The 23515-nt window shown below is 40.2% G+C and overlaps 1 protein-coding gene across 2 annotated transcripts in view; it reads right to left on the reverse strand.

Annotated features, from left to right (window-relative positions):
* Window positions 1–23515, reverse strand: part of TAPT1 (transmembrane anterior posterior transformation 1) — a 58578-nt gene that overhangs the window by 24106 nt on the left and 10957 nt on the right. The window contains exons 2-3 of one of the 2 annotated variants that reach the window (XM_059381344.1): window positions 21744–21874; window positions 7105–7223 (exon numbers count right to left, since the gene is read on the reverse strand). In XM_059381344.1, coding sequence (XP_059237327.1) covers window positions 7105–7223; window positions 21744–21874 — 250 coding nt within the window. The remainder of the gene's footprint in view (window positions 1–7104; window positions 7224–21743; window positions 21875–23515) is intronic. The other variant, XM_059381352.1, reaches the window with a different exon arrangement.

The raw sequence follows: 23515 nt of genomic DNA on the forward strand, positions 1-23515 counted from the left end.
GACCATATTTCACTGGATCCATGGCTCTCTGTGTGCTCCCTGCTCTGGCAAAAATCTCCTTTGCTAACATCCAAAGTGGTTGCTCCAGAGATGACTCTGATTTTAAGGAATATTATTCAAATAAAGAATAAAAGCAGCAGAACTCCTAAGAAACAGACTCTTGTTTTCCTATAAACGTCCCTGTAAAAAAAGGTTGCAAAAATAAAAACTATTTCCAAGGTGGCACCTTAGTAGACATCTATATCTCTCGTAGCATCTGTGAGTAAGAAAAGACCTGACCTCAAAATAAATTCGCAGGATTAAAAGAACTTGAACCAGTCCCAGTATTTGTTTTCTCTGTCAGGATATTTTTAGATGACTATCTGATAAGCATTTCCAACTCCATAAGAAGCTTATTTACAGCCTGCCAATCAACTTGGAATTGGCTGTCAAACAACAGTTTCACATTCAAGTTCTTCCTTATAAACGTCTATTAAACGGTAGTTACTAGCAATTCATTTTGCAAATGCTGGACATCTCACATGAACACATAAATAAGTGGAATAAACTACTGGACAAAGTGAAAAACCCACTAACCTAATTCACAGGTTTGGCTGTGAGTTATGGCAAGACAAGTTAACATTAAACAAGATATTCAGCGGAACTTAAAATATTTTTTAAGTTCTCATGTTAAGCCACTCAGACAGAAACCACATTTTCTCATTTCTAAGTTTCATCTCTTAGTCATTCAAATACTTCCACTGGATATGCGCAATTGTCAATTAAAGCACTGCTTGTTTCAAAGGGCTTGGAGATTCATGGGAACAGAACAATGCAGTGGGCAGAGATGATCTACTAGGTTTCCTCCTCCTGCTCAGTGGCAGGAGGTAACATGCTAAGATTAAAGTAAAAACTGGCAGCATAGAAAAAGATCAAGAAAAAAGAAAAGGCAACATAGATGTGTAAGAAAAATGGGATAATCCCTGCCTGGTTGATTTTCAAATTGGTGTAGAAATGTGTCAAGCTATCGGCATGAGATATTTCATTATAAAATACACAGACTGAATCTTTTTTTCTTTCACTTTTAACACTTTTACTATTTGTTGTATACATGAAAGAATGTAAAGTAAGAAAAAGTAAAATATTCAATATGGTTCCCATTTTAAAAAAAGAAGTCCTTTTATAATCTTGAAGTAAATTCAAATGAAGTATTGAGATTAAGATGTTTTCCTTAATTAGAAAATGGTATTTTTGGGGTGTCTGGGTGGCTCTGTTGGTTAAGCATCTGTCTTCGGATTGGGTCATGAGCCCAAGGTCCTGTGATTGAACCCTGCATCTGGCTCCCTACTCAGCGGGGAGCCTGCTTCTCCCTCTCCTCTATCTGCCCACTCCCCTTGCTTGTGCTGTCAAATGAATAAATAAAATCTTTAAAAGAAAGAAAGAAAGAAAGAAAGAAAGAAAGAAAACAGTATTTTAAATCTTAAATTTCCCCAACATATAGTAGAAAAATTACTAAGTCCTGAGGCTGAATGATTAAAGTCTTTCTTTGGGCTTTAAAATAATTTCAGACTATACTAGGAAAAAACCCAACTGGTTTAATAAAGCTATGGAGTAATGCAAAATAAAAACTGCTTACATGGAAGGAACTTATTATAAGCTCAGTTGACTGCTACAGCATTAGAGAAAAAGTACTTGCTCTCAAGGTCTAGAGCAGCAAGAGTAATTGAAGATCATTTGATTGAGTGATTTTTCTGTATTAGGTAAGATCATGGTCAAATTTTGCAAAAATGTGGACAAAGCTTTAGGACTAAGTAAGGATAGAGACCACGTTTTCCTCAGGTGTCCATTCTCATTTAAATGGTTATGTCTGCCTACGCTGTTTTTGTTGTTTCCATTATATTATCTGTTTGCATGGATGTCAATTTGGCCAAGAGTAGAGAAGGAAAAATCAGGGTTTACTCACCACAAGGAGTCCCTGTGACACCACATTCCATTCTATAAAGGAAGTGAAAGTGCTCCTCCCTTCGGTCTGATTCACGAGAGAGAAAGAAAGAGAGAAGGTTGTAATGTTGCTACGCTACTTAGAGTGCCATGGTGAGGAAACAGGGGACAACAAAACCTGATTTATGAAGACTCTCTAATAAAACAAATATACTGCTCTCTACATATCTCCCACGCAGATCAACCCTGGTAAGAGGAAATTGCAAACATATTTGTTTCCCCAAAGAAAGCCACCAAGGGCTCTCCCTTCACGTGTTATAGGGTGATATTAAACCATTTAGGGCACAATTGAGGTTTATGTTGAAGAGAAAAATCGTGTGTGTGTGTGTGTGTGTGTGTGTGTGAAGTGAATTTTGGGTGAAAATCTTGAAGGAAGTAAGGCATACAGAGGAAGTCTAACAGGTTAAGAAACTCTCAAGCATTTGAAATTCACTATTCTTCTGAGAGATAAAAGTCTTTCTGTGGGGTAAACTCTCAGAGGAAAAAGACACTATTGCCTCTTTAACACAAATAAGTCCACAAAACCTCAAGTAAGCATTCTAAAGCCTAAAACCAAAGTGCGATCAGAAAATTTGTTTGTACAGATTTTATTTGCTCTGATAGTAAAAGAAAAACATTGAATCTATTACCTAAGCCTACTCTACACTTATTACCATCTAAAATATCTGAGCAAAGTTTTCAAAAGTAACTCAGTTCTTGGCACCAGATAGCACTGTTTTCTCTACAATCTCCCTCAACTTTTAACTCAAATGTTATGGAGAATTCTAAAACACAAAGTGAAGTCACAGGTTTGAGCAGAGAAGATTCATAAAAATGCCAGGTAAATAAAAAATACTTCCACAATTAGTTATTTTATTTATTCTATAAGCAAACTTGGAAAAATGAGGTCTGATACCTCTTTAACATAATACAGAGCAGTCTACTCTTCTAAACAATGAAATATTTTCATTCTTCCAAGAAACACTCGTACCTCATACAATGAATCAAATGAATCAAAATTTAATTCCGATTTCCATGTCATTGAAAATATTCAAGTTTCTTGGATATCTTTCCAAGATAATGATACTACCTTAAATGCAAAAGAGGGAAGAAACACACGGATCTATTTTTAAACAATCTGGATATATTTTTCTATTTACTTTAGTCTCCAACAAAATAGCTGGGAGCGAAGACTTTTCAAGATTGTTAATTCATTAGTAAAAGGTTTTCAAATAAGTATTCCTGAGATTATTAAATTTTTTATGGAAGCAGTGACTCTTTGTAGGCAACACAAACACACCTACCAAGTCAAAACAATCACGCTGCCAACTTCTTAAATGAACAATATTTTAACAGGATCAAAGCTGGCCAAGTGCCAGCCAGTGGGGTAGTCACAATGAATGCTGGGTTCTCCTAAGGGCCAGCAGGATTCCTCTGGCACTTAGCTTTAGTGAAAGGCCGAGTTCTTGTGTACTAAGTTGTCAAAAGTGGCCAAACCCAAAAACCATGGCAAGTTTACAGGATATTTAGAAATAGGTCCAAAGAATAAATTCTAAAGCAGAAATTCTGGGAGGCTGTCAGTTTTCCAAAGCCACTCATGCATGCTGTACCAGACACAACTCTGCAAGCAGAAGAGGCAAGCACTCTACTCACAAATATGGAAAGAAGGCTACAACTTGACACAACTATTGATGTCATAAGAAAACGGACAGTACTAGACACTGCAAGATCATGGTTTTCATGTCAGCATCTTGATTACTCTGATAAATATCCTTTACCCCCTTTTCGAGGGGATAATTAAAAAGAACTAAGAGAGTAGGAGCATAGTGACTTTCTTATAAAAAGACATATAGGAATGTAACGATAAGAAAAAAAAGAAGAAAAAAAAACCCCACAATCGACTTCTTTATTTTTCTTTTAATTTCTTTCTATCCCTTTGAAAAAATAAAAGTCAGACTGAAGGAAAGAGCACTTTTTGCTTGCTGAAAAAGATGGAACATAGCACAGCTACAGGTGAGACAAATCAACCTTTAATGGAAGTAGAGAATGTTGAAAGAAAAGGTATAAGAAGGCAGATTTTGGCTATTTCTAAATAATAATTTTGTTAAAATAAATGTATTTTTATATTCCTAAAATATTGAAAAGGTCTTAGACATAATATTAGTAATAGCTTTATTACTATAATATTTCTTGTTATAGTTCAAGTTTTAAGCACTTCAAATTTGGTAGTTTTAAAAATAATGCTCAAAAAGACACCATTTTCTAAACTGCTCTCTAGGAAACTATAAATTGCAATGCACACTACTCTAAGCACAGATTACTCAGTTTTGATAAAGCATACTTAATACTAAGACAGTAAGGCAGTATTTTCACATTCTGTGTATTCTGGCCTACACTTGCACAGAATATAGAAAGTTCCTAAAGTTCTATTATGTAATTTTAACTGCATTCCACATTATATATACACATCATATATTTATCAGTGACCGCCTAAAATGTAATTGTTCAGTTGGTCCAAACTGCAGAAATAGCACGAATGGTTTTCATAGGACAAGGGAACCGTCTTACATGTGGGGTGACACACTGCCCTCTGGTGTCATTTTAGCTCTAAAACCTTGACAATAGAACACATTTTAATTTTGTTTTGAAACGCTACTCAATTTAGACTGAAAGTATTTTAAAGTAATATACAAAAGCAACCACCTCTACTTTATAGCTAAAAAAAAAAAAAATCTTAAAATATCTAGAAAAGGTTGGCTCCAGGATCCATCGGACACTCACAACAAAGCAAATGGGAGGCGAGGCCCGAAGTGTGGCAGTTCTGTGCAGCATCCCTTTTAGTTTTCAGAACAAACACTGAAAGACTTCTCTCATACGATTTGGGTGCCCTGCTTCTCCCCAGTGACAAGGAACACTCAAAATGACACAGTTCTACATGTCTTGTACAATAACCAGATGGGTCTTCAAACAGAGCCTAAAAAGGAACTTCGGAAACACTGACAAATCACCGCTGTCCCTCATTCAATGAGCAACCACTGTGTACTAACATACCCAGGGAAGGACCCACTTTAGAAGAGAGTTCTTAGGATATATTTCCCTATAATGTTTTATCTCATCATGCCAACAGCCATATGTAATACCCTCTGTCTTTGAAAGCCATTCACTTAGAGATAGGCTGGAGCACACTGTTGATCCAAGAATAACTAAAAAGTTAATTTAGCTCACAGTGCAGATGTGAACACCTCTATGTGGCATTAGTTATTTTATGTCTGGTAGCTTCACATGGCTCTATCCAAATGTCTATGTGTCCATCTAGGCTATGCAGTCCACATGAAGATTTATAGTTAGTGATGTCTTATTAGATACTTTCTCTGGTTTTCTCAAAACTAAAATAACCATAATTTTATTGAGCCCCCAGTGATAAAAGAAAAAAATATATGAGATTTGGCTTTGTTAATGTTAAAAGTATCATGCTACAGATGTCTTAAAAAAAAAAGGTTTGCTACTAAGAATACAGCATTAAAAATTCTCCCAAAGGTATATATACTTGACTATCCTAAAGCTGATGATTATATCCCTAAAAGTCTTCCACTTGACTAACATGTAATTAAAAAAATATGCCACATAATTCTCTCATTCTGGTAGGCAGGGCTACAGCATGTCAAGTATCACAAAGAACAGTGATGTGATCATGGTTGATGACCATTGTTTTACTCCACGTAATCCAGCAAAGAATTTTTCTCTTTTCATAATATGATCATCACGACCATAAATTCTTCCAATTTATATTGCAAGGATTTCTTCCCTATTGAAACTGTTTAAGGTTTACTTCTAAAGGGACTGTATGTTATTCACTGCTTAGTAAGTATTAAGTATATGCCATTTACCACTTTAAAAGAGAATCTTCTAAGACTTTAGTCATTTAAAAAACTCAACACATAATTTTGTATATTGACCATCAATATTTTACCTCAGTTTCCATGGTTAAGTCATTGATAATTACATTAATTATATTTTCATATACCAAAAAATAATCACCTACTTTATAGTTAAATGAGGTTACTTATTATTGTGCACTTCAGCATTTTAAAACTTTTTCAGAATGAAATGCGTCTAGAAAAGTGATCCATGTGAGAAATGTCATTTGGGCAACTATCCTAAGAACTGTAAAATAATATACTAGAGAATGACTCCACAGAGTGGAGACATGTTGACATGTCTGTACAAAAAAAGAAAACTGTAAAACCCAAACTTCTAACCTCAAGACCAATAAAGCATTAAGATTCATGTAAGCTTAACATTTTCATCTTCCTGTTCCTAGTTTTGATAAAAAAAAGGAAGGAAACTAATATTTGTTCTGGTCTACTGTGAATAGGCACCCTGCTGGGTATTCTTTTTACACCTCCCATCTTTGTGGTAGACTAGGCTAGGCTCTCAACATCCCCTTTTTACTGTGATGTGGAAACAGGCTTAGAGAATAGAGAAGTTAAACAGCTGCCCACACCTCACCAGCTAATCAATGCGAGGCTGGGCTATCTTAGCCTTCCCACCAGGCCAATGGTTTTCTTGAGTGTTCTGCATTCACAAATCAGAAGGAGTCTCATCGGAAGTCTTTAACTAAGGCTCCCCAGGCCACTAAGACAGTGATTCTTAAATGAGAAGAAGAGGAGCTCCTCAAGTAAGAGCTCCTTAGGAGATTCTGAACTCCCAGCCCAGAACCCAAGACGATGCCTCAGAGGTCAAGGGACTTCACGAACACAAATATACTAGGTGAGTAGCATAGTAGCTACCGGGTCCTTGGCTCTTAGTCCCCATGCCTTCCCACTCTTCTATGTGGCCGCCTGCATGATTAATATTACTGTACTGGCCAAAGCAAAGTTCTAGTTCAAAACCATTTGGAAAAAACATATGCATGGAAAAAGTACAAATATTATATAAGTACATTATATAATATTCATTAAAAAGATAAACAGCATTAGTTCATGCATTAAGGCCAAAGTATGAATGAAACTGTATAAATTACCCCTATTCTGCAAAATCTATCCAAGTGACTATTTACTTTAACAACTACAAGTAGTAAAATACTACTTTTATGAGTAGCAAAAATAATTTAAACATTTGAAATGCTCACGATCTTAAACTTACCTTAAGCCATAGCAAGGCAGAGTGAAGAGCCTGAATAGTGCCAGGAAAACTCTTAAAGGAAGCAGGGTGAACACATACAGAAATGCATCCAGGCACAGAAAGATTCCAAAAACCATGAGCTGGATTTTAAAAAAAGAGAAGAAAACAAAAAAACAAAACGTAAAATAAATATTCTCTAAATAACTGTTGATGAAGATTTCAAAAGAGGAATTTCTAAACAATGTTGGGGATTCTTTCCTCGTAACTTAGCTATGTGAATAACAAGTTAGTCACTGGACGGGGTACATGTGCCACATTTAATGAAAAGTCCTCTTCAAAGTGCAAGTTTGTAGTTCTTCTCCCAGAGCCTTTGGTTTACCACCCAGAAAAGTCAATTACTCAAGAGATAATCTGCCCTCAACCACAGCTCTGAAACACCTCATATGGACTTCCTCAAACTGTAAAGATACTGTAGAAAATCTTTCAGCTAGAACCTTTCATGACTCTCAAGGACTTTGCTGTCTCTATGTATCAGAGTGCTTCATGGACAGGAAAGACTGAGAAAGATGCTTCAAATAGTGTCTTTATGCCACAGATGTATAAAATGATTACTAATTTTAACGTAATTTCATGTGCACTTAAATTTGCTGTACTCAGAAGGCATTATTAATTGGAGGAATAGCTGCTAGCGTTTGTACCTCTTCCCCTTTTTTGTGCACTTGTCCCGTCCTTCCTATTTTCCTGTAAAATTATACCTTTGTCCCATTAAATGCAGGACTGTATTTCACAGGAGGATGGAGTCTTTTGATGGCTTGGGCAAGTTGCCACACCCATGCTACCACACTCTGCTACTGGAGGAGCAATGACTTTCTCTATGTCTGATACACAAACATGGTGTGTTCTACGTGCCCTCCCACAAAACACTCCATGTAACCTCAGGCAATGCAGTGTCCTACACAAATTTATTAAGTAGTTAAAATCCACAATGTTATGGACAGAATTATGTCCACCCAAAATTCCTATGTTGAAGTCCTAACCACCAGTACCTCAGAATGTGGACCATGTTTGGATACAGGTTCTTGAAAGAGGTAATTAAATTAAAATGAAGTCATTAGAGTGAGTCCTAACCGAATGTGATTTGTGTCCTTATTAGATGAGGAAATCTGGACACAGATAGGGACAGAGGAAAGATGATACAAAGACACAGGGAGAAGACACCTTCTATAAGCCCAAGGAAAGAGGCCTCGAAGGAAATCAACACTGTTGGCATCATGATCTGGATTCCCAGCCTCCAGAACTGTGAGAAAATTTTCTGTGGTTTAAGCTGCCTGGTCTGCAGCACTTTGTGACAGCAGCCCCAGCAAACCTTTAAAAGAAAGGACACATTTTATTAACTTTTTGCAAGAATGTCTCAAAAGAGTATGTACATGTATGGGCCAGATTTCTCAATCAGAATATAGAGAACCTAAGAGCTTTTTTAAAGAAGATTTATTTATTTATTTATTTGACCTAGAGAAATCACAAGTAGACAGAGAGGCAGGCAGAGAGAGAGAGAGAGAGAGGGAAGCAGGCTCCCTGCTGAGCAGAGAGCCCAACGCGGGACTCGATCCCAAGACCCTGAGATCATGACCCGAAGCGAAGGCAGCGGCTTAACCCACTGAGCTACCCAGGCGCCCTGAACCTAAGAGGTTTTTTTAAAAAACAATTTGGATTCACTACAAAGACCAACAAAAGTACCAAGTCATATGCTACAAACCACATTAGTCTTCCCTCCAAGGCTGCTGGCCAGTCAGGCATCCTGTCTGTCACCAGCATAGCTAAAGTCCTGTATCTGATTCCTTGTTCTACATACAAAGGAGTGTTGCAGAAGACAGCATGGTCCACAGAAAGCTGGTGGCCCATATTTGTTACTCCCCTGTCACCAAGAAGCCTTTCCCTGTTTCTGGTGGACTGCTGGCTGCACTACTAAGGCAGAAACTAATAGAACCCTGCACATCCCAGAAGGTATCTCAGAGTGTATGCAATAAGGGATCACATACTGGGAAGGAGAGTAAGTGGTTTTGTCTTTCTCCTGACCTTCCCCTGGGGATGAGCACATTACTCATTCACCCAACATCTACAAAGCTGCTAAGATGGGCCAAGTAACATGCTCAGCCCAGCAGGCAAAAAGCCAGGCAGGACACCAGGATGGGGTTTCCGCACTCACTAAGCTCATTCACATTTTAGCACAGAGCCACCCACACAGAGACTGCTGCTATGACAGAACTAAGTTTTCAATGAACAGGGGAGCCCTAGAGAGAGAATGGCCAAACCAAAATGGGGAGATCTAGAAAAAGCTCCAGAGGAGACCCATAAAGACATCTGGGAAGATGAGGGCGACTGCCACATGGAGAGAGGGCAGACTGGGCAGGAGAAGGAAGAGGCTTCCAGAGGAAGAAGCAGAGCAAGAGCAGAGGAAAGAAATTATGGAAACTAAATCTCTCCCTTAAAGAAGAATAATACAGCTATCTTTCTTTGGCTTAGAATCCATATTCTCATTGTTCATGGTGCACAGTGGTAACAGAAGTCTACCGGGCCCTCCTCTTCACACACTTTAAAGTAGCCCAGCAAACTAAGTGGGCAAGCAATAATCTCACATGGGATGCTGACCGTGGATGGTGTGGAGCCATCAGTGTAATAGACTGGCACATAAAACTGGAGGGAAAGCAAGTGGCTGTGGTTTGTGGACACTGCAGCTGGGTAGAGAGAAAGCACTCGTGTAGTGAGAAGACACAACACACAAGAAAAGCAACAGAAATGTCTTTCAGGGTTTGGAAATGTGGGAGCGTGGACTTGACTGAGTGCCTGCTGCTCAGAATGGTGTCCTTCCTCATAAGGCACCAGATCCTGTAAATCCGTTACAGATGAGAGTAAGAAAATCTCTAATAAAGTGAACAAGATGGATCCATAAAAACATTCATTCTTGAAAAAGGTAAAGATACCATGCCAGGTGCAGGATGAGCCGGACAGCCTGCAGGACACCACATGGGCATCTCTCAGTTAATTCATGTGAACCCCACGCCACCCCCAAACCGCCCAAGTTTGGAGGGGCTGGACAGCAGTGGCTTCTGTGCTCCATCTTCCCAACATGGTGGAAGAGCCTGCTACTTAACCTTCCTGACAGCTCTTTGAGGCAGTTATTACTATCCCTAGTTGACACCTGAGGAAACCACAGCTCTGAAGCTGAATGCCTGCCTGCCCAAGGCTGGGGTCAGAGTAAAGGAACTGGCTGGCGTTCAAGCCCGAGTCTGCCTGACCCCAGGCCCTGCACTCTCTCTCTAAAGCAGTTTCCCCAGAGCAAAGAGACTTACCCCTACTTTTACCAGGCATGGGGGTTAACACAATTATCTTTGTGCTAACGCTTGCTAATTTGCCTAGTGTCATAAAAAATGCAAACAGATATTTAATGAATCAAACTTATAAAAGGCAAATAAATTTCACATATTTAGATTTATTGCTAACTTTGAAAATAAGCTACTAAGAACTAAAAGCTTTGGGTGTATATTATGGGCATAATATGTACTTTCACACCTTCAGTTACTATGCATGACAAAGCATGATGAAAATATTTCAAGAAAAATCAAACACTGGAATTTATGGCTTTTGCTCCTCCAGTCTGTGCATTCTCGCAGGGTGGAAGAAGACACAATGCTGTACACCCTTCTGTGGGAAACCTTCCTAGGGCTAACACTTGTCTTTGAGTTCTTCCTCCTTTTCTCTTAAATATTGTGCAGCTCTCATGTGGCAGACTATGATAGCTGAGTAAAATGTCTGACCACTATTTTAAGAAAACCAGAGTCTTAGAAAAGAAAAAAAAAGTCAAAGTCTTGTAAAGAAGCAAACTACCCAATTAGGAGGATTCAAGCTCTAACCAGGATTCACCAAGAGAAAAACACTCTATGTTTTCAAAAAACTCAAAGCATTTATATACAGGCAAAAACCCAAAAGAAAGATTTCACCAAAGTAAGATTAACTTTTAGTCTGTGGAATACAGGTTGATTATTTTCTACTTCCCCTTTATAAAACAATGCCGGTCTCACTAAATTCTCAACCCAATGTAGGGTGGTAACTCACTGTCTGAAAAAACAGGTTCCTTCATGGGCAGCCACATGGGCAGTGAAGACAGTTCAAAATGGCTACAGGGAGCTTTGCGGAGAATTTCAGAGTAAGAGCACACTAGGAAGCTCTTTGTACAAAAATGAACGAAAAACACTGAGACACAAACTGCAGATATTCAATTTGAGAATACTTCTCTTAAAATTCATTCTCAGAGTAGGGATTTCTTAAAATTTACATGGGCAAATAATTATTTCAAAATAATCTGCTTAATTAATAAGATAGCTCTTGTGACTCTTTAGAATTAAAAAAACCTGTAATTAGAAACACCAAAAGGACAGAAATGTCAGCTGGCCTTTCTGTCTTGCAGGAGCTCTCGTCCGGAAGGACTTCGCAAGTTGTACAGGTACTGCGCAGTGCACCTGGGCACTGTGCCCACGGTCTCAGTCTATCCTCCCCTCCACTCTGAGAGGCAAGAAGCACCCTCTCACCCCTGCTCTGCAGTGAGATTCAAGAGCCTGCCTGGTTTGTTAGCAGCAGAGGCAGGGTCAGACTTCAGCCTGCAGAAGACACAACTCTGAAAATGGAAGCACTGTTTCTATTATGACACCTGTTACTCATCCTTCCAGCCTCAACCCTGCTACTGGATTTGGCCTTATACATATATATTTTTAAAGATTTTATTTATTTATTTGACAGAGTGAGAGATCACAAGTAGGCAGAAAGGGAGACAGAGGAGGGGGAAGCAGACTCCCCGCTGAGCAGAGAGCCCAATGTGGGGCTCGTTCCCAGGATCCTGAGATCATGACCTGAGCCGAAGGCAGAGGCTTAATCCACTGAGTCACCAGATGCCCCTTATACATATTTAAAAAAAAAAAAAAGAAAGAAAGAAAAGAAAAAAAAGATTTAACATAGGTTTAAACATCTGAACTTCAATGTTAAGAAAACTACAAAATGGCACTGATTCTATTAGGTGCTCCACGAAACATCACAGGCTAGTGAACATTTCCACAACCAACTCTTCCCACATTCATTTTGGATCTAGTACTATGACTCTTCATCATTTGAAAGTGACTCACCTCAAAAGAAATAAATAAAAACACCAACCTCTCTCCCTGGAGAATGAAGCAGGGTTTCTTAACCTTTTAAAAATCTGTCCATTTTTAACAAAATACCCTGTCTTCCTTTTGAGATTTCAAAATGAATAAAATTTTATGGCTAAAGTTAAAATAGCACAATTGTGGAATATGCCTCTATGAATTACACAAACCATCTCTTGGCAATTCTGAATACCATCTCCTCCACCATGACCATCACACAGCACCCACTGGTGGGGGCTGGCTGACCTGGAGCAAAGCAGGAAGCAGTGTTTCCCTTTTTTAATCTGGTCTCACAATTTACAAAGCTCAGGTCTCCTGAAAGAGCAGAGACCACATCTGGCTCAATTCTATACTGGGGATTAAAGGTCATTAGGAAGGATATCTTCCCCCAAGAATTTATAATCTAGTAAGCTGGACAGACCGTGCAGTAAGTGCTGGTGAATGATGTGTTCCAGAGACACTGGAGAAGAAATGAAGTCTGGGCAGGGTGGGCAGGAACAGGGGTGAAACTGGGGACCGTGCACCCAGAGGAGGAGGAACAGAGTTAGCAAAGTACTCCCACAGAGGAGATAAGAGGGCACTAGATTTTGGCAGGCAGTAAGAAGGAACAGAAATTCAAACAAAGAGAAGAGCATGCTCAGGTGCAGCGTGAGCGGGAGGCTGTGTGGCCAGAATGTGATCATTACATAGAAGAGGGACAAAAACCATCTTCAGTAATTACTAAGGAACATATACCTTTATCCCGTGTTCCAGGAGTTCTTAACAAACCCACATGCAGAGATCCATTATTAGAAGAAAGGATTAACATTCTTAGGAGAATACTTTATAAATTTAAAGTTTACAAATGACTGACTTTGAAAGCAATTACTGCTTCAAGGTCATCCCTATAATAAGTTTTATTCACCTGAATTCAAAAATTCATACCCTCAAGAAGTCTGTACTCCAGGAAGAGGCAAACAATGATTACCGGGACACAGGGGCCTTTATAACAAGCAACAATGCGTATAAGTATGTAACCGCAGAAAACAAAGTAATATGGATGAAAGCCTTCATAATAATCACAATCTACACCTGACATGTATTTTAACATAAGGAATAAATTTCTTAAGAGGCAAATAAAGAAATAAATTAAAGATTTTAATTTGTAGAAAGACTATATACATGGAAAGGTCCTTGGATTTTTCTTGCTTCTTTTACAGTCATGTCAAATACCGTTATACTGTAAGCACTTGGCCAACATTAATTTCTTGAATACTCCCACCAAACCTTGAGGCAGGGACCATGACTTGACATTTGCAAAAAGCAAACAGCGCTGCAGTGGGCTGGGCATGCCCTGAGGACCTAAGGCACATCTGCGAGTCAGGCTGAGGAACAGAGGTGTGGCAGCTGCTGCCGGCCATGATCACACCACCACACCACTTCTCAGCTCAAACCTCCTTTTTTAGGGAGTGATCAGCACACTACAGCAGGCTGAGTAAGCAGCGAGACAGAGAAGAAGGATAATGGTCTGCTACAGCACAATGGAAAGAGGGAAGAAAAGAGATTTAAAACTCTTTCCAACGCTAACACAAGAGAAGTAAGTTACTGATTCAAAAAGATAAACACAAGCCCATGGTGCCAAGTTCACAAGCTATGTTTTAACTACATCAGTGAATGGGGTAGAGCCTAAAGTCTTCGGCTGGTTGTCCTAGAACCTCCGCATGGGTCCTATATGTCCAACAGGTAGCGGGGTCCCAGGCCATGAGGCCCTGGATGCCGGGCTGCTCCCCCATCACCTCCAAGTCCCACTTCTGGAGAGGGCTGCTGGTGCTGTTGTTAAACGGGCCCTGTCCTCCAAGAGAGTTAAGAAAGGCTAAGACTGTTGCAGAGTCAGGCCTCTGACTCCAAGCAGGGGGTAATAAACCTCAGAACCGGAGGAATATCGGCCTAGGCTGCCCAGATGCTAGATTCTGAGAAATGCAGATCCCCATGATTTTCTGACTTCTGAGCAGGCTTGTGGTAGGACTTTTGAGTCAGGGATTGTCACAGACAAGAGTTGCATCATAAGAAGAACTGAGGGGAATGATTCCCCAAACTCACTTCCTTGAAATTAGCAACTGAGCAGGATGCCCAAGAAATTGCTGCCATACACGTGGGTCTGGGTAAGTTCTCAATACAGTTTCACCATGAAATCCCAGGACTGTTTTTCCTGAAATAAAGGTGAAATGATGGCTGTGACTATCTTTTGTTTATACACACTCACACAGAAACAATGAAAAGCCTTTCTATGATATTTTGAATAAATTCATTGTTTTGAAAATGACTTGTGAATTATTTTTTCCAAATACTACCTCCCCTACCCCCGACCCTGAACCCTCAAGAAAGCAACTCTAAGTTCCTCCCCTAGGTAAGTACAATTTCCCTTTTTGTGAAGCTTCCCATTTGCTCCTGTTTCCTCTGCTCCTCACATGCAAACTCATTCAGAGTCATGGACTATCAGCTCTCTCAAGATGTCCCAGTCCAACCACATAGTCTCTGACAAAGAAAGTCAAAGCCTAGGGAAGTTCAATGCCTTGATCAGGCCACTAGCCTATCACCTGCAGAGCTGAGAAGAAAAGTTAACATTACTGAATCCTGAACCCCAATTTCCTGTATCATGGTAAACTTTGTCCATTTCAATAACAGCAATAGTCTATGTGGACAAATAACAACAGTCTATACCCACAGCAATACTTAACACCCAACAAATTTAAAGCTTAGGAAAATTTACTAGATTTTTTAAGATTTTATTCATTTTATTTGTCAGAGAGAGAGAGAGAGCAAGCGTGTATGTGCACACAAACAGGAGGAGCAGCACGCAGAAGGAGAAGCAGATCCCTGCCAAGCAGGGAGTCCGATGTGGGACTTGATCCCAGAACCCTGGGATCATGACCTGAGCTGAAGGCAGATGCCCAACCAACTGAACCACCCAGGCGTCCCCAAATTTACTAGATTCTTAAGACAACAAAGCAGTTCCACTGAAGACTAAGAGGTTGAGTTTCATTTTTGAAAAAAAAGTATTAAATAACTATGGTAAGAACGAAATGAAAAAAATGCCAAAAAGCAGAAAATTACAAGGTAAGGAGAAGTTAAAAATATATTTTTGTTTTGGGGTGCCTGGGTAGCTCAGTGGGTTAAGGCCTCTGCCTTTGGCTTGGGTCATGATCCCAGGGCCCTCGGATCGAGCCCCGCATCGGGCTCTCTGCTCAGCAGGGAGCCTGTTCCACCCCCCACGCCTACTTGTGATCTGTCTGTCAAATAAATAAAATCTTTAAAAAATATATATATGTATATATTTTTGTTTTAGTTCTACCTTTTATGACAAGCAGTTACATAAACATATGGAAGTAATGGAAAGGAAGGAATTTTTATAAAAGTCTTCTTAATAATCACAACCTACCCCTGACATGTATCTAACACACTTTTTCCTTAAGAGGTAAAATAGATAAATCAATTTATTTTAATCCAAAGAAAGATTAGGCACATGGAAAGATCTTGAGCCTTTTTTGCTTCTCTTATTGCTAATCTATGTTGATCATCGCTATTTGAATTTTTCAGAAGCAGAGCTGTGAGGGGTGACTAACCCAATCACCATTCTCGATCTGTCATTTCCTTTATTGGAGAAGTATTACATCCACTGCCCTTAGTCTCCTAGGCAGCTGGGGATGCCTGTGGAACTCACTCTGGCCAATAAGACACACACAAAAGGAAGTGTGCAGGAGCACATCTGGGAAAGCTTCTAATTCTTTATAAAAGGGACATTCAAGTGGTGGCACTGTCTCCTCTTCTTTTGGGTGATAATGCAGAGGCATCGCCTGAGGTCGCAGCTGTCATCTTTCTATTAAAAGGCAACAAGCAAGAGGACTGAAAGCCAATTTACCAATGATGGCAAAATGGAAACATAAAAAGGATTCTGAGTCCAGACTGGCTTCATTAATCAGCTGGAACAAAAGTGATCTCCCTTCTCTAGACTTGTCAAAAAACTTTTCAAACCTGTTTAAGCCACTGTTAGGTAGTCTGTCACAGATGCAGGTAAAAGCATTCCTAAGAAATCCTCCCAAAGCTAGTTTGCACTGCTTAGTCTGACCACTCACAGTTACCTGGACTCGGCCTCTCCTCCCAGTGTACCTGTCCTTTCCTGTCCCTAACAGTTTCCCATCTCTGGATCTTCCTAGCACATCCCCAAGCCCTAAAAATGCGGGTGCAAAATCAACCTCCTTTACTTGTTACCTTGCAATGCATTACCTTCGCAAGTCTGGAGGTAAGTTCTGCACTTGTATACTGCCGAAGTGCCTGGAGTACTCAAAACTGGTACTCAAAACTGACTGAGAAAAATAAAAAATAAGTGAGTAAGTGATGTGTAGTTCTCCAAATTGGTGTTTGAGTGTATTCGGGAATTTTGAAGACTACTTTGGCAAGCATTTCCTTCCTATTTCCTGCAGTTTGGGATTCACACAGATGACAAAATTAGCTCTTGACAAGGGTATTGTTCCCATGGGGTCAAAATGCAGCACAAACATCAACATGACTGCCATGTCGGGACAGATGGCAAAAATGGGCCTCAACGAGAACAGGTATCGCATGAGGCTTGGAGGGAAATGGAATGCTAACTCATTAAAAGTGCCTGTGATGTAAATAAATATTTAAGTAGCTTGGATAAAATGGACGAGTCAAATCAGGCTAGGGGCCAGTGAGCACTTACCAGGAATTTTCTAAGAAACTGGTGATCCTGTCCTGAGTTCACAAAGTTTCTAAACTGTTGTTGTCTGACCTAATCATATGTTCCAAGTCATGTGCCTGCTGAGACCAGGCTCTAGAGGGCCTGACAGAAAATTTCAGGGTGATAGGCTGTACTCTCTTTTGACCATCAGCGAATCCTTCATGAAACACACACAGTTTACTCTAAGACAGCATGGTTACAAAGACAGAGGGAAGACAAGAGTTCTCCCCCAAAATGCCTGTGGTCAACAACCCAAGAAGGCAGAGAGTCAGAAAAGCACATCCATTGCTGGGTTAGAAAAGTCAAATTTAGCAGCAAGTGAAGCAGGAAAATTACAAGTCTAACATTAGATCAAAGTGGGACATGGGGGAGCCATGGGAACCAGACCCCTCCCAGTCATCCCTTGCTGTACAGGGATGCCTCAGATGACAGCTACCCCTCTTGTGAGGAGACACCCTCTGGAATGCAACCTGGAGACAAGAAACCTTTCCAAATTTCTCTTGTTCTCCTAGGGCAGGGCATTCCCCAAATTGCTGAGGTGATGACTATAAAATATTTTAAAACATTTATAAAGGGCTCACCCCATAATTAACATACAGATGAAAAAACTAAGGCAAATGGAAAGAAGTGAACGGCTCAAGGCCTTGCAGCTAATAAATGGTGGAGTGGAGGTGCAAATCTGGGCAGAATGGCTTTAGAGTTCATGCCCTTGACCACTGCACTATCCTGTGTCTCTGTTTAGACTGCAGAGAAAGTGTAGTTCAGAATCCTCTGCTGTACAAAGAAAACAATACAGCCCCCACACAGATCACACACAGTGAGTAACAGATCCAGGAAGAGAACCCAAGGGGGATGTGGGTGCAGGCAGAAAGGGATTTGTGACGGAAAAAAAGAAATGCTCCCCAAGGTCAAAAAAACACTCCAAAATTTTATCCCTTCACATCAGAATGAGAAGTTCAAATGTGAAAAAAGTGGCAGAGGAAATACTATTATTTTCTCCAAATAACAGTATTTCCTCTAAATAATGGTATTTCCTCTGGCACTAGTAGTACTGGAAATACTATTTTGAATATATAAGCAATTTACCTGTTTTGAATGCCAAGTATATGTTTTACCACTGAGAAAATTACACAAAAATTCTGGAATTTTTTTTACATTAAAAGATACTCAGATGACCACTTTCTTGACCTGAAAGTATAAACACTAATTATGTGTTTTATAGCTTGTGCAACCTTTGTAGAAGCAAAGTGCTCTTTAATCGTCAAGTTTCTCCTCCTGAAAAGGCTACATGAAAATATCATAGCATTTACCAAAAAACAAGAAAAAAAAGAATACAGCGTTTTACATTAAAAGTATGTTATATTCTACATCAGGGAAAGGTATTAATATATTAGGTATTATCAATCAGACAGCAAATTTACTGACATGAACATCTAGATAGCCCCCCAACTCTTATAATAAAAGCCTAGTGAAACCCTACTCACCACATAAAGGTCTGGGAGACACCAGGGGGAACTCACCCTGTTAGGAGATATTTACACCTGTAATTAAACTGAAATCGAACTCTGCTTTCCTCTACATTTCACTTACTCTGAGACAGTAAGAAGAAATCGCTCTAAACTGAAAAATGCGCCACCTTTCTGTACATTTTAAGCAATAAAGCTTCTGAAGTGATTGTTCTAAGAGAATAAATTAAATTTCCCTAAACAGGCCCAAAGCAAAAGCCTCTGTAATAGGAAACAGGATTAGAAAATTATTACAATTATGCATGAGCACTGTTAATTCAACTTTTCTGACGTTATACCTCTTAAATACAAACAAATAAAACCAAAGCTTTATGACTAAAAGCTTCCTCTTGTACATGCAATGCACTCTGATAATTTTCCATTTTTTTCTTTGGAAAAAAAAAAATCCTAATTGACAGCAACCTACCTCATTGGTTACTCATCCCATCAGTGGTCCCTTAATACAGCATTTTTTTTTTTTAAGATTTTATTAATTTATTTGACACAGAAAGAGAGATCACAAGTAGGCAGAGAGAGAGAGAGAGAGAGAGAGAGGCAGAAGCAGGCTCCCTGCCGAGTAGAGAGCCCGATGCGGCTCGATCCCAGGACCCTGAGATCATGACCTGGGCTGAAGGCAGAGGCTTAACCCACTAAGCCATCAAGGTGCCCCGGTTTTTTTTTTTTTTAAAGATTTTTTTTTATTTGACAGACAGCAATCACAAGTAGGCAGAGAGGCAGGCAGAGAGAGAGGAGGAAGCAGGCTCCCCACTGAGCAGAGAACCCAGTGCGGAGCTCGATCCTAGAACCCTGGGATCATGACCTGAGCCAAAGGTAGAGGCTTCAACCCACCTAGCCACCCAGGCACCCAATACAGCATGGTTTGAAAAACAGTTTGGTTTATACTGACGTCTTATCAAGACTTGCAGGCATCTTCCCTAGAAGAGAACACTCACAATAACAAACTTGAAATGCTCACAAGTTTCTGTGAAAAATCTACTAAGGAACTGCTTAGCATGTCAGTGTGGTTGGTACAGACAACAGAAGGATGTGTGTATTGACCCAGCCTCTGACGAGCTCACCATCATGAGGGCTGTGGCTGCTGTTCATCATTTCTGCCACATAAGGGGTAGTAAAAGGGGCCAGACACACACCTCTTGCTTTGAAGAAATCCCCTGGGTGCGTCCACAGTTTGGCTGAGGACTGAAGGCAAATCTCTGTGCACTCTCCAGAGGAAAATGGGAATCCACAACTGTCCAGAGAGGTGAGAGAAAAATCTTCCCTCAAAGAGACCAGGTGGGTAAAAGCTGACTGTGGCTGGCACTGTCCTGTACAAAGATACAGGCCCCAGCCAACCTCCCTCCAATTCCTTCTGCAGTGTATCCTCACACTTCTCTACTTGGCTTATCACTGGAAAGAAAAAGTGAGCTCAGAAAATAAGTTAATGTGTTTAAGAAAGACATAAGAATTAATAATACTATTATTATTACTGGCAAGCAAAAGAAACATTACCCCCCATCCCTGGCCAAATTCTCAAATAAATTCCAACATAGAAAATTGAGGTGGTGCTGCACTGGGGGAGCAGTGGTGCTGAGAGCACTCCCACACTCCTCCCTCTCACCAACCAGGCCTTGACTCTTCATTGGAACCAGAGCCTCCCTAGAGAAGCAGCCACACAATCATAACTAAGCACCGGTAATGATCCCGACCACAGGCAACCGTTGTCTCACGGCCATGACGGCTCTCTCTCCAGTCCGTGTTTGCTCTCATCCCTCCCTCCCTTAACACAGAACGCCCTAAAACTGCAGCAGGTAACCTGCCGTCAAGAACCCATGTGAAGCAACACTTTTCAAACTGTCCCTCTATAGCTGCCTCCCTCCCCTGTACCACACAGATGGACTGTTGGAAGTAAAAGACCATGAGCCCGACCCACTGGGTCCTCACTCCTCAATGTCTCCCGCCCCTCTTGTTACCATAGAACACTCTGACTGAGCTAAACAGCAACTCCTCTGACAGCCACTCCAACAGAAAGTAAGATTTTAAGGAACTGATCAAACTATTAAAAGTTTTATGTTAATATAAAAGTACAAAACCGTGTTCTGATACTGATTCTGATACTGATAATTCAGCCAAAGCTGAATTATTTCTTAATAATATTTCTTCCTTTCTAGTGAGAAATCTTGGAATTGCTCAGATGTACCAACTTCAGCAATGCAGAGGGAAAAGAGTGGCCTCCTGCCCTATCTGACTGGTCTTGCCAGACTGAGACAACCATGGGAAGTGTGCTTAGATCCAGTGCTGCTGTGGATACGCTGTCCCTAGGATGTGAGGTTTTCTGTGGCAAAGATGCAATGAATCGTCTTTTTCTTTGAATAGACTGTCATTTGTGTTTTTAAATAGGAGGGCTTTCTGAGAAATTAAAAGCTTTAAAAGGGTTGAAATTAAATAATTTGTCATGCTGAATGGAAAATATACTGCTCCTAGTACAATAAAACTGATGAGAACTAAAGGAGTAGGTAGAGATTAATTCCTTGAAAAAACTGACCTGGCTGGCACACAAGTGGAAATATGGTAAGTTTAACAAACAGCAAAGTTAAGAAACACTGGATCTTACTTACACTTAAAATACAAGTTTTAAAGCCTCTTCCTGGATAGGAATTCCTACTCCCAATATATTTAATTACATATGATCATATTATTTCCAATATTTTTTTTGAATTTTGTTTTAAAGGTTTATTTTATTTGACAGAGAGACAGGCAGAGAGAGAGAGAGAGAGAGAGAGAGAGAGAGAGAAGCAGGCTCCCTGCTGAGCAGAGAGCCAGATGTGGGACTCGATCCCAAGACCCTGAGATCATGAGCTGAGCCGAAGGTAGCGGCTTAACCCACTGAGCCACCCAGGCGCCCTTTTGAATTTTTTTTAAAAGATTTTATTTATTTATTTGACAGAGACAGAGATCACAAGTGGGCAGAGAGGCAGGCAGAGAGAGAGAGAGAGAGGAAGCAGGCTCCCTGCTGAGCAGAGAGCCCGACGCAGGGCTCAATCCCAGGACCCTGAGATCAAGACCCGAGCCGAAAGCAGAGGCTTTAACCGATGAGCTACCCAGGCGCCCCTATTTCCAATATTTTAAAAACTCAACTCAAGCTGTTGACAATTTACTTTCATATAATTAACATGTTAACATAACTTTCAAAATAATGTCTTGTAATAGAAAAAAAAATAGTACCTTTTCCAATTCTCTTGGTATTCGCATACAAGTGTATACTCTTTCTCTTCTTTCTGTATACTTGGCCTCATTATGTTCAAGGAAGTACCCTCTTGTTAGTTCAGCACTGAGGAACCTCAACAATGAAAGCTCTACAGGAAAAGAAAATGACACAAAACAAAAAGAACAGTATTTATCAAGAAACTTACATGCTAGCTGGGGCTGTAGATAACACATATATAAAACAAAAAGAGAATAAAACAAAGCAATCTATAATTCTGTGCCGAGCACTAAACAGCTACATACAAATGATCAGCAAATGTTATTGACAAAATTGCTACTCTGTGTGGTATAAAGGGAAAATGCCACAGGAATATAAAAGGAATGATTACCATGAGCCAGAATAGTTACAAAACTGTACAAGAGCCCAGTCTTGGGTCTTATAGGTGATATAGGACCTGGACTGGTAGATATGAGAGAATAAAGATCAGGTATATATAAAATGGATAAATGTGTATGTCTGTACCCATATATATGATTCTACATATGCTAAAAGAGAGACAAGTCACCTGAACAGGCATTGCTCAGGTCCAAAAAACAACCTGGGTGAACTGTATTGATATACTTCTTTCTTCAGCCTCAGAGATCCTGCATAAGTATCTAAATAATGACAGTTCCCTAGGTGAAGGCTTACCAACAGGATAATCATCATACTAAATCATACAAAGTAGAACCTCAACAAGATCTGAAAGACTTCCCTTTCCTTGGGTTTATCCCCCTCTTTTCTCTGTTTCTCCAAAACAAATTCACCCAGAATCATCTTGTCTCAAATGAAAATAAGGCCAAAGGAGGTTAAGTACTTTCCCCTGGGCTATAACGGGGAGTCTTAGGGATAAGAAGCTGAAGCTCCAACCCCTTCGAAAATGTCACACTTCCCTGAGAGCCCATCACCTAACTGACTTTTCTGGAGCCCTGATTCCCATTACCTTCCTATTTTTACTCCCCAGGAGGCCAAGCCCTCTTCCAGAAGTCAGGATACCAAAGGTCTCAATTTGTCCTCGGCTCTGCTGGCTCTTGTAGTCCTTTTACTAAATACAGTGTTGGTGTTCCCTCCAAAAAATGACCAAGAGGGAAAGTGGACTTTCATTTATGAGTACTGACTCATGGAGGGCATCTTAGGTGAGTACCAGGATTTAAAGTCTGCAGGTATGGGGAAGAGTCTAGTGTCAGAAACACCCTTGAAAAGCCCTCAGGGAGACCTGGAAGGAGACTTACTACCTCCTGGTGGGCCTAAAACAGCTTACTTCCTCCAGCACTGAACAGATGGCTAGTTCTCTGAGCATCAGGCCAAATGGTCTACTCATGTAGAGAGGTTATATTACACAAAAAAACACACACATGCGTGCATACATTTCTTTAAATTCCAGATTTGTCATCTCTCTGGAGAGTTAGTGATACCATGAGAGTTATCTAGGGATTGAAACAGACGGAGAGAAAAGCAGACTTCCACCCACTCCAGCCTCATGCTGGGCAGGCCGAATTATCAAATGCACTGAAAGCATCATGCTCTCGGTGCATTTATATGAGACTGACGTGCTACCTACTGCGCTAACGAGGCACCTTCTCGGTGCATTTATAGTTGAAGCCATGGACACCAGAGGTAAACTGTATTGTTTACATATTAACAGATATTCCGATTAGAAGGCCTCAGTATCACCAAATCCATACAGAGTACAATTTTTGATTGGGAAATTTCTAATATATTATAGTTGACTAGATCCAGAACATGATCT

Source organism: Mustela nigripes, chromosome 1, assembly GCF_022355385.1.
Source record: "Mustela nigripes isolate SB6536 chromosome 1, MUSNIG.SB6536, whole genome shotgun sequence".
In the NCBI taxonomy this organism is placed as follows: Eukaryota; Metazoa; Chordata; class Mammalia; order Carnivora; family Mustelidae; genus Mustela; species Mustela nigripes.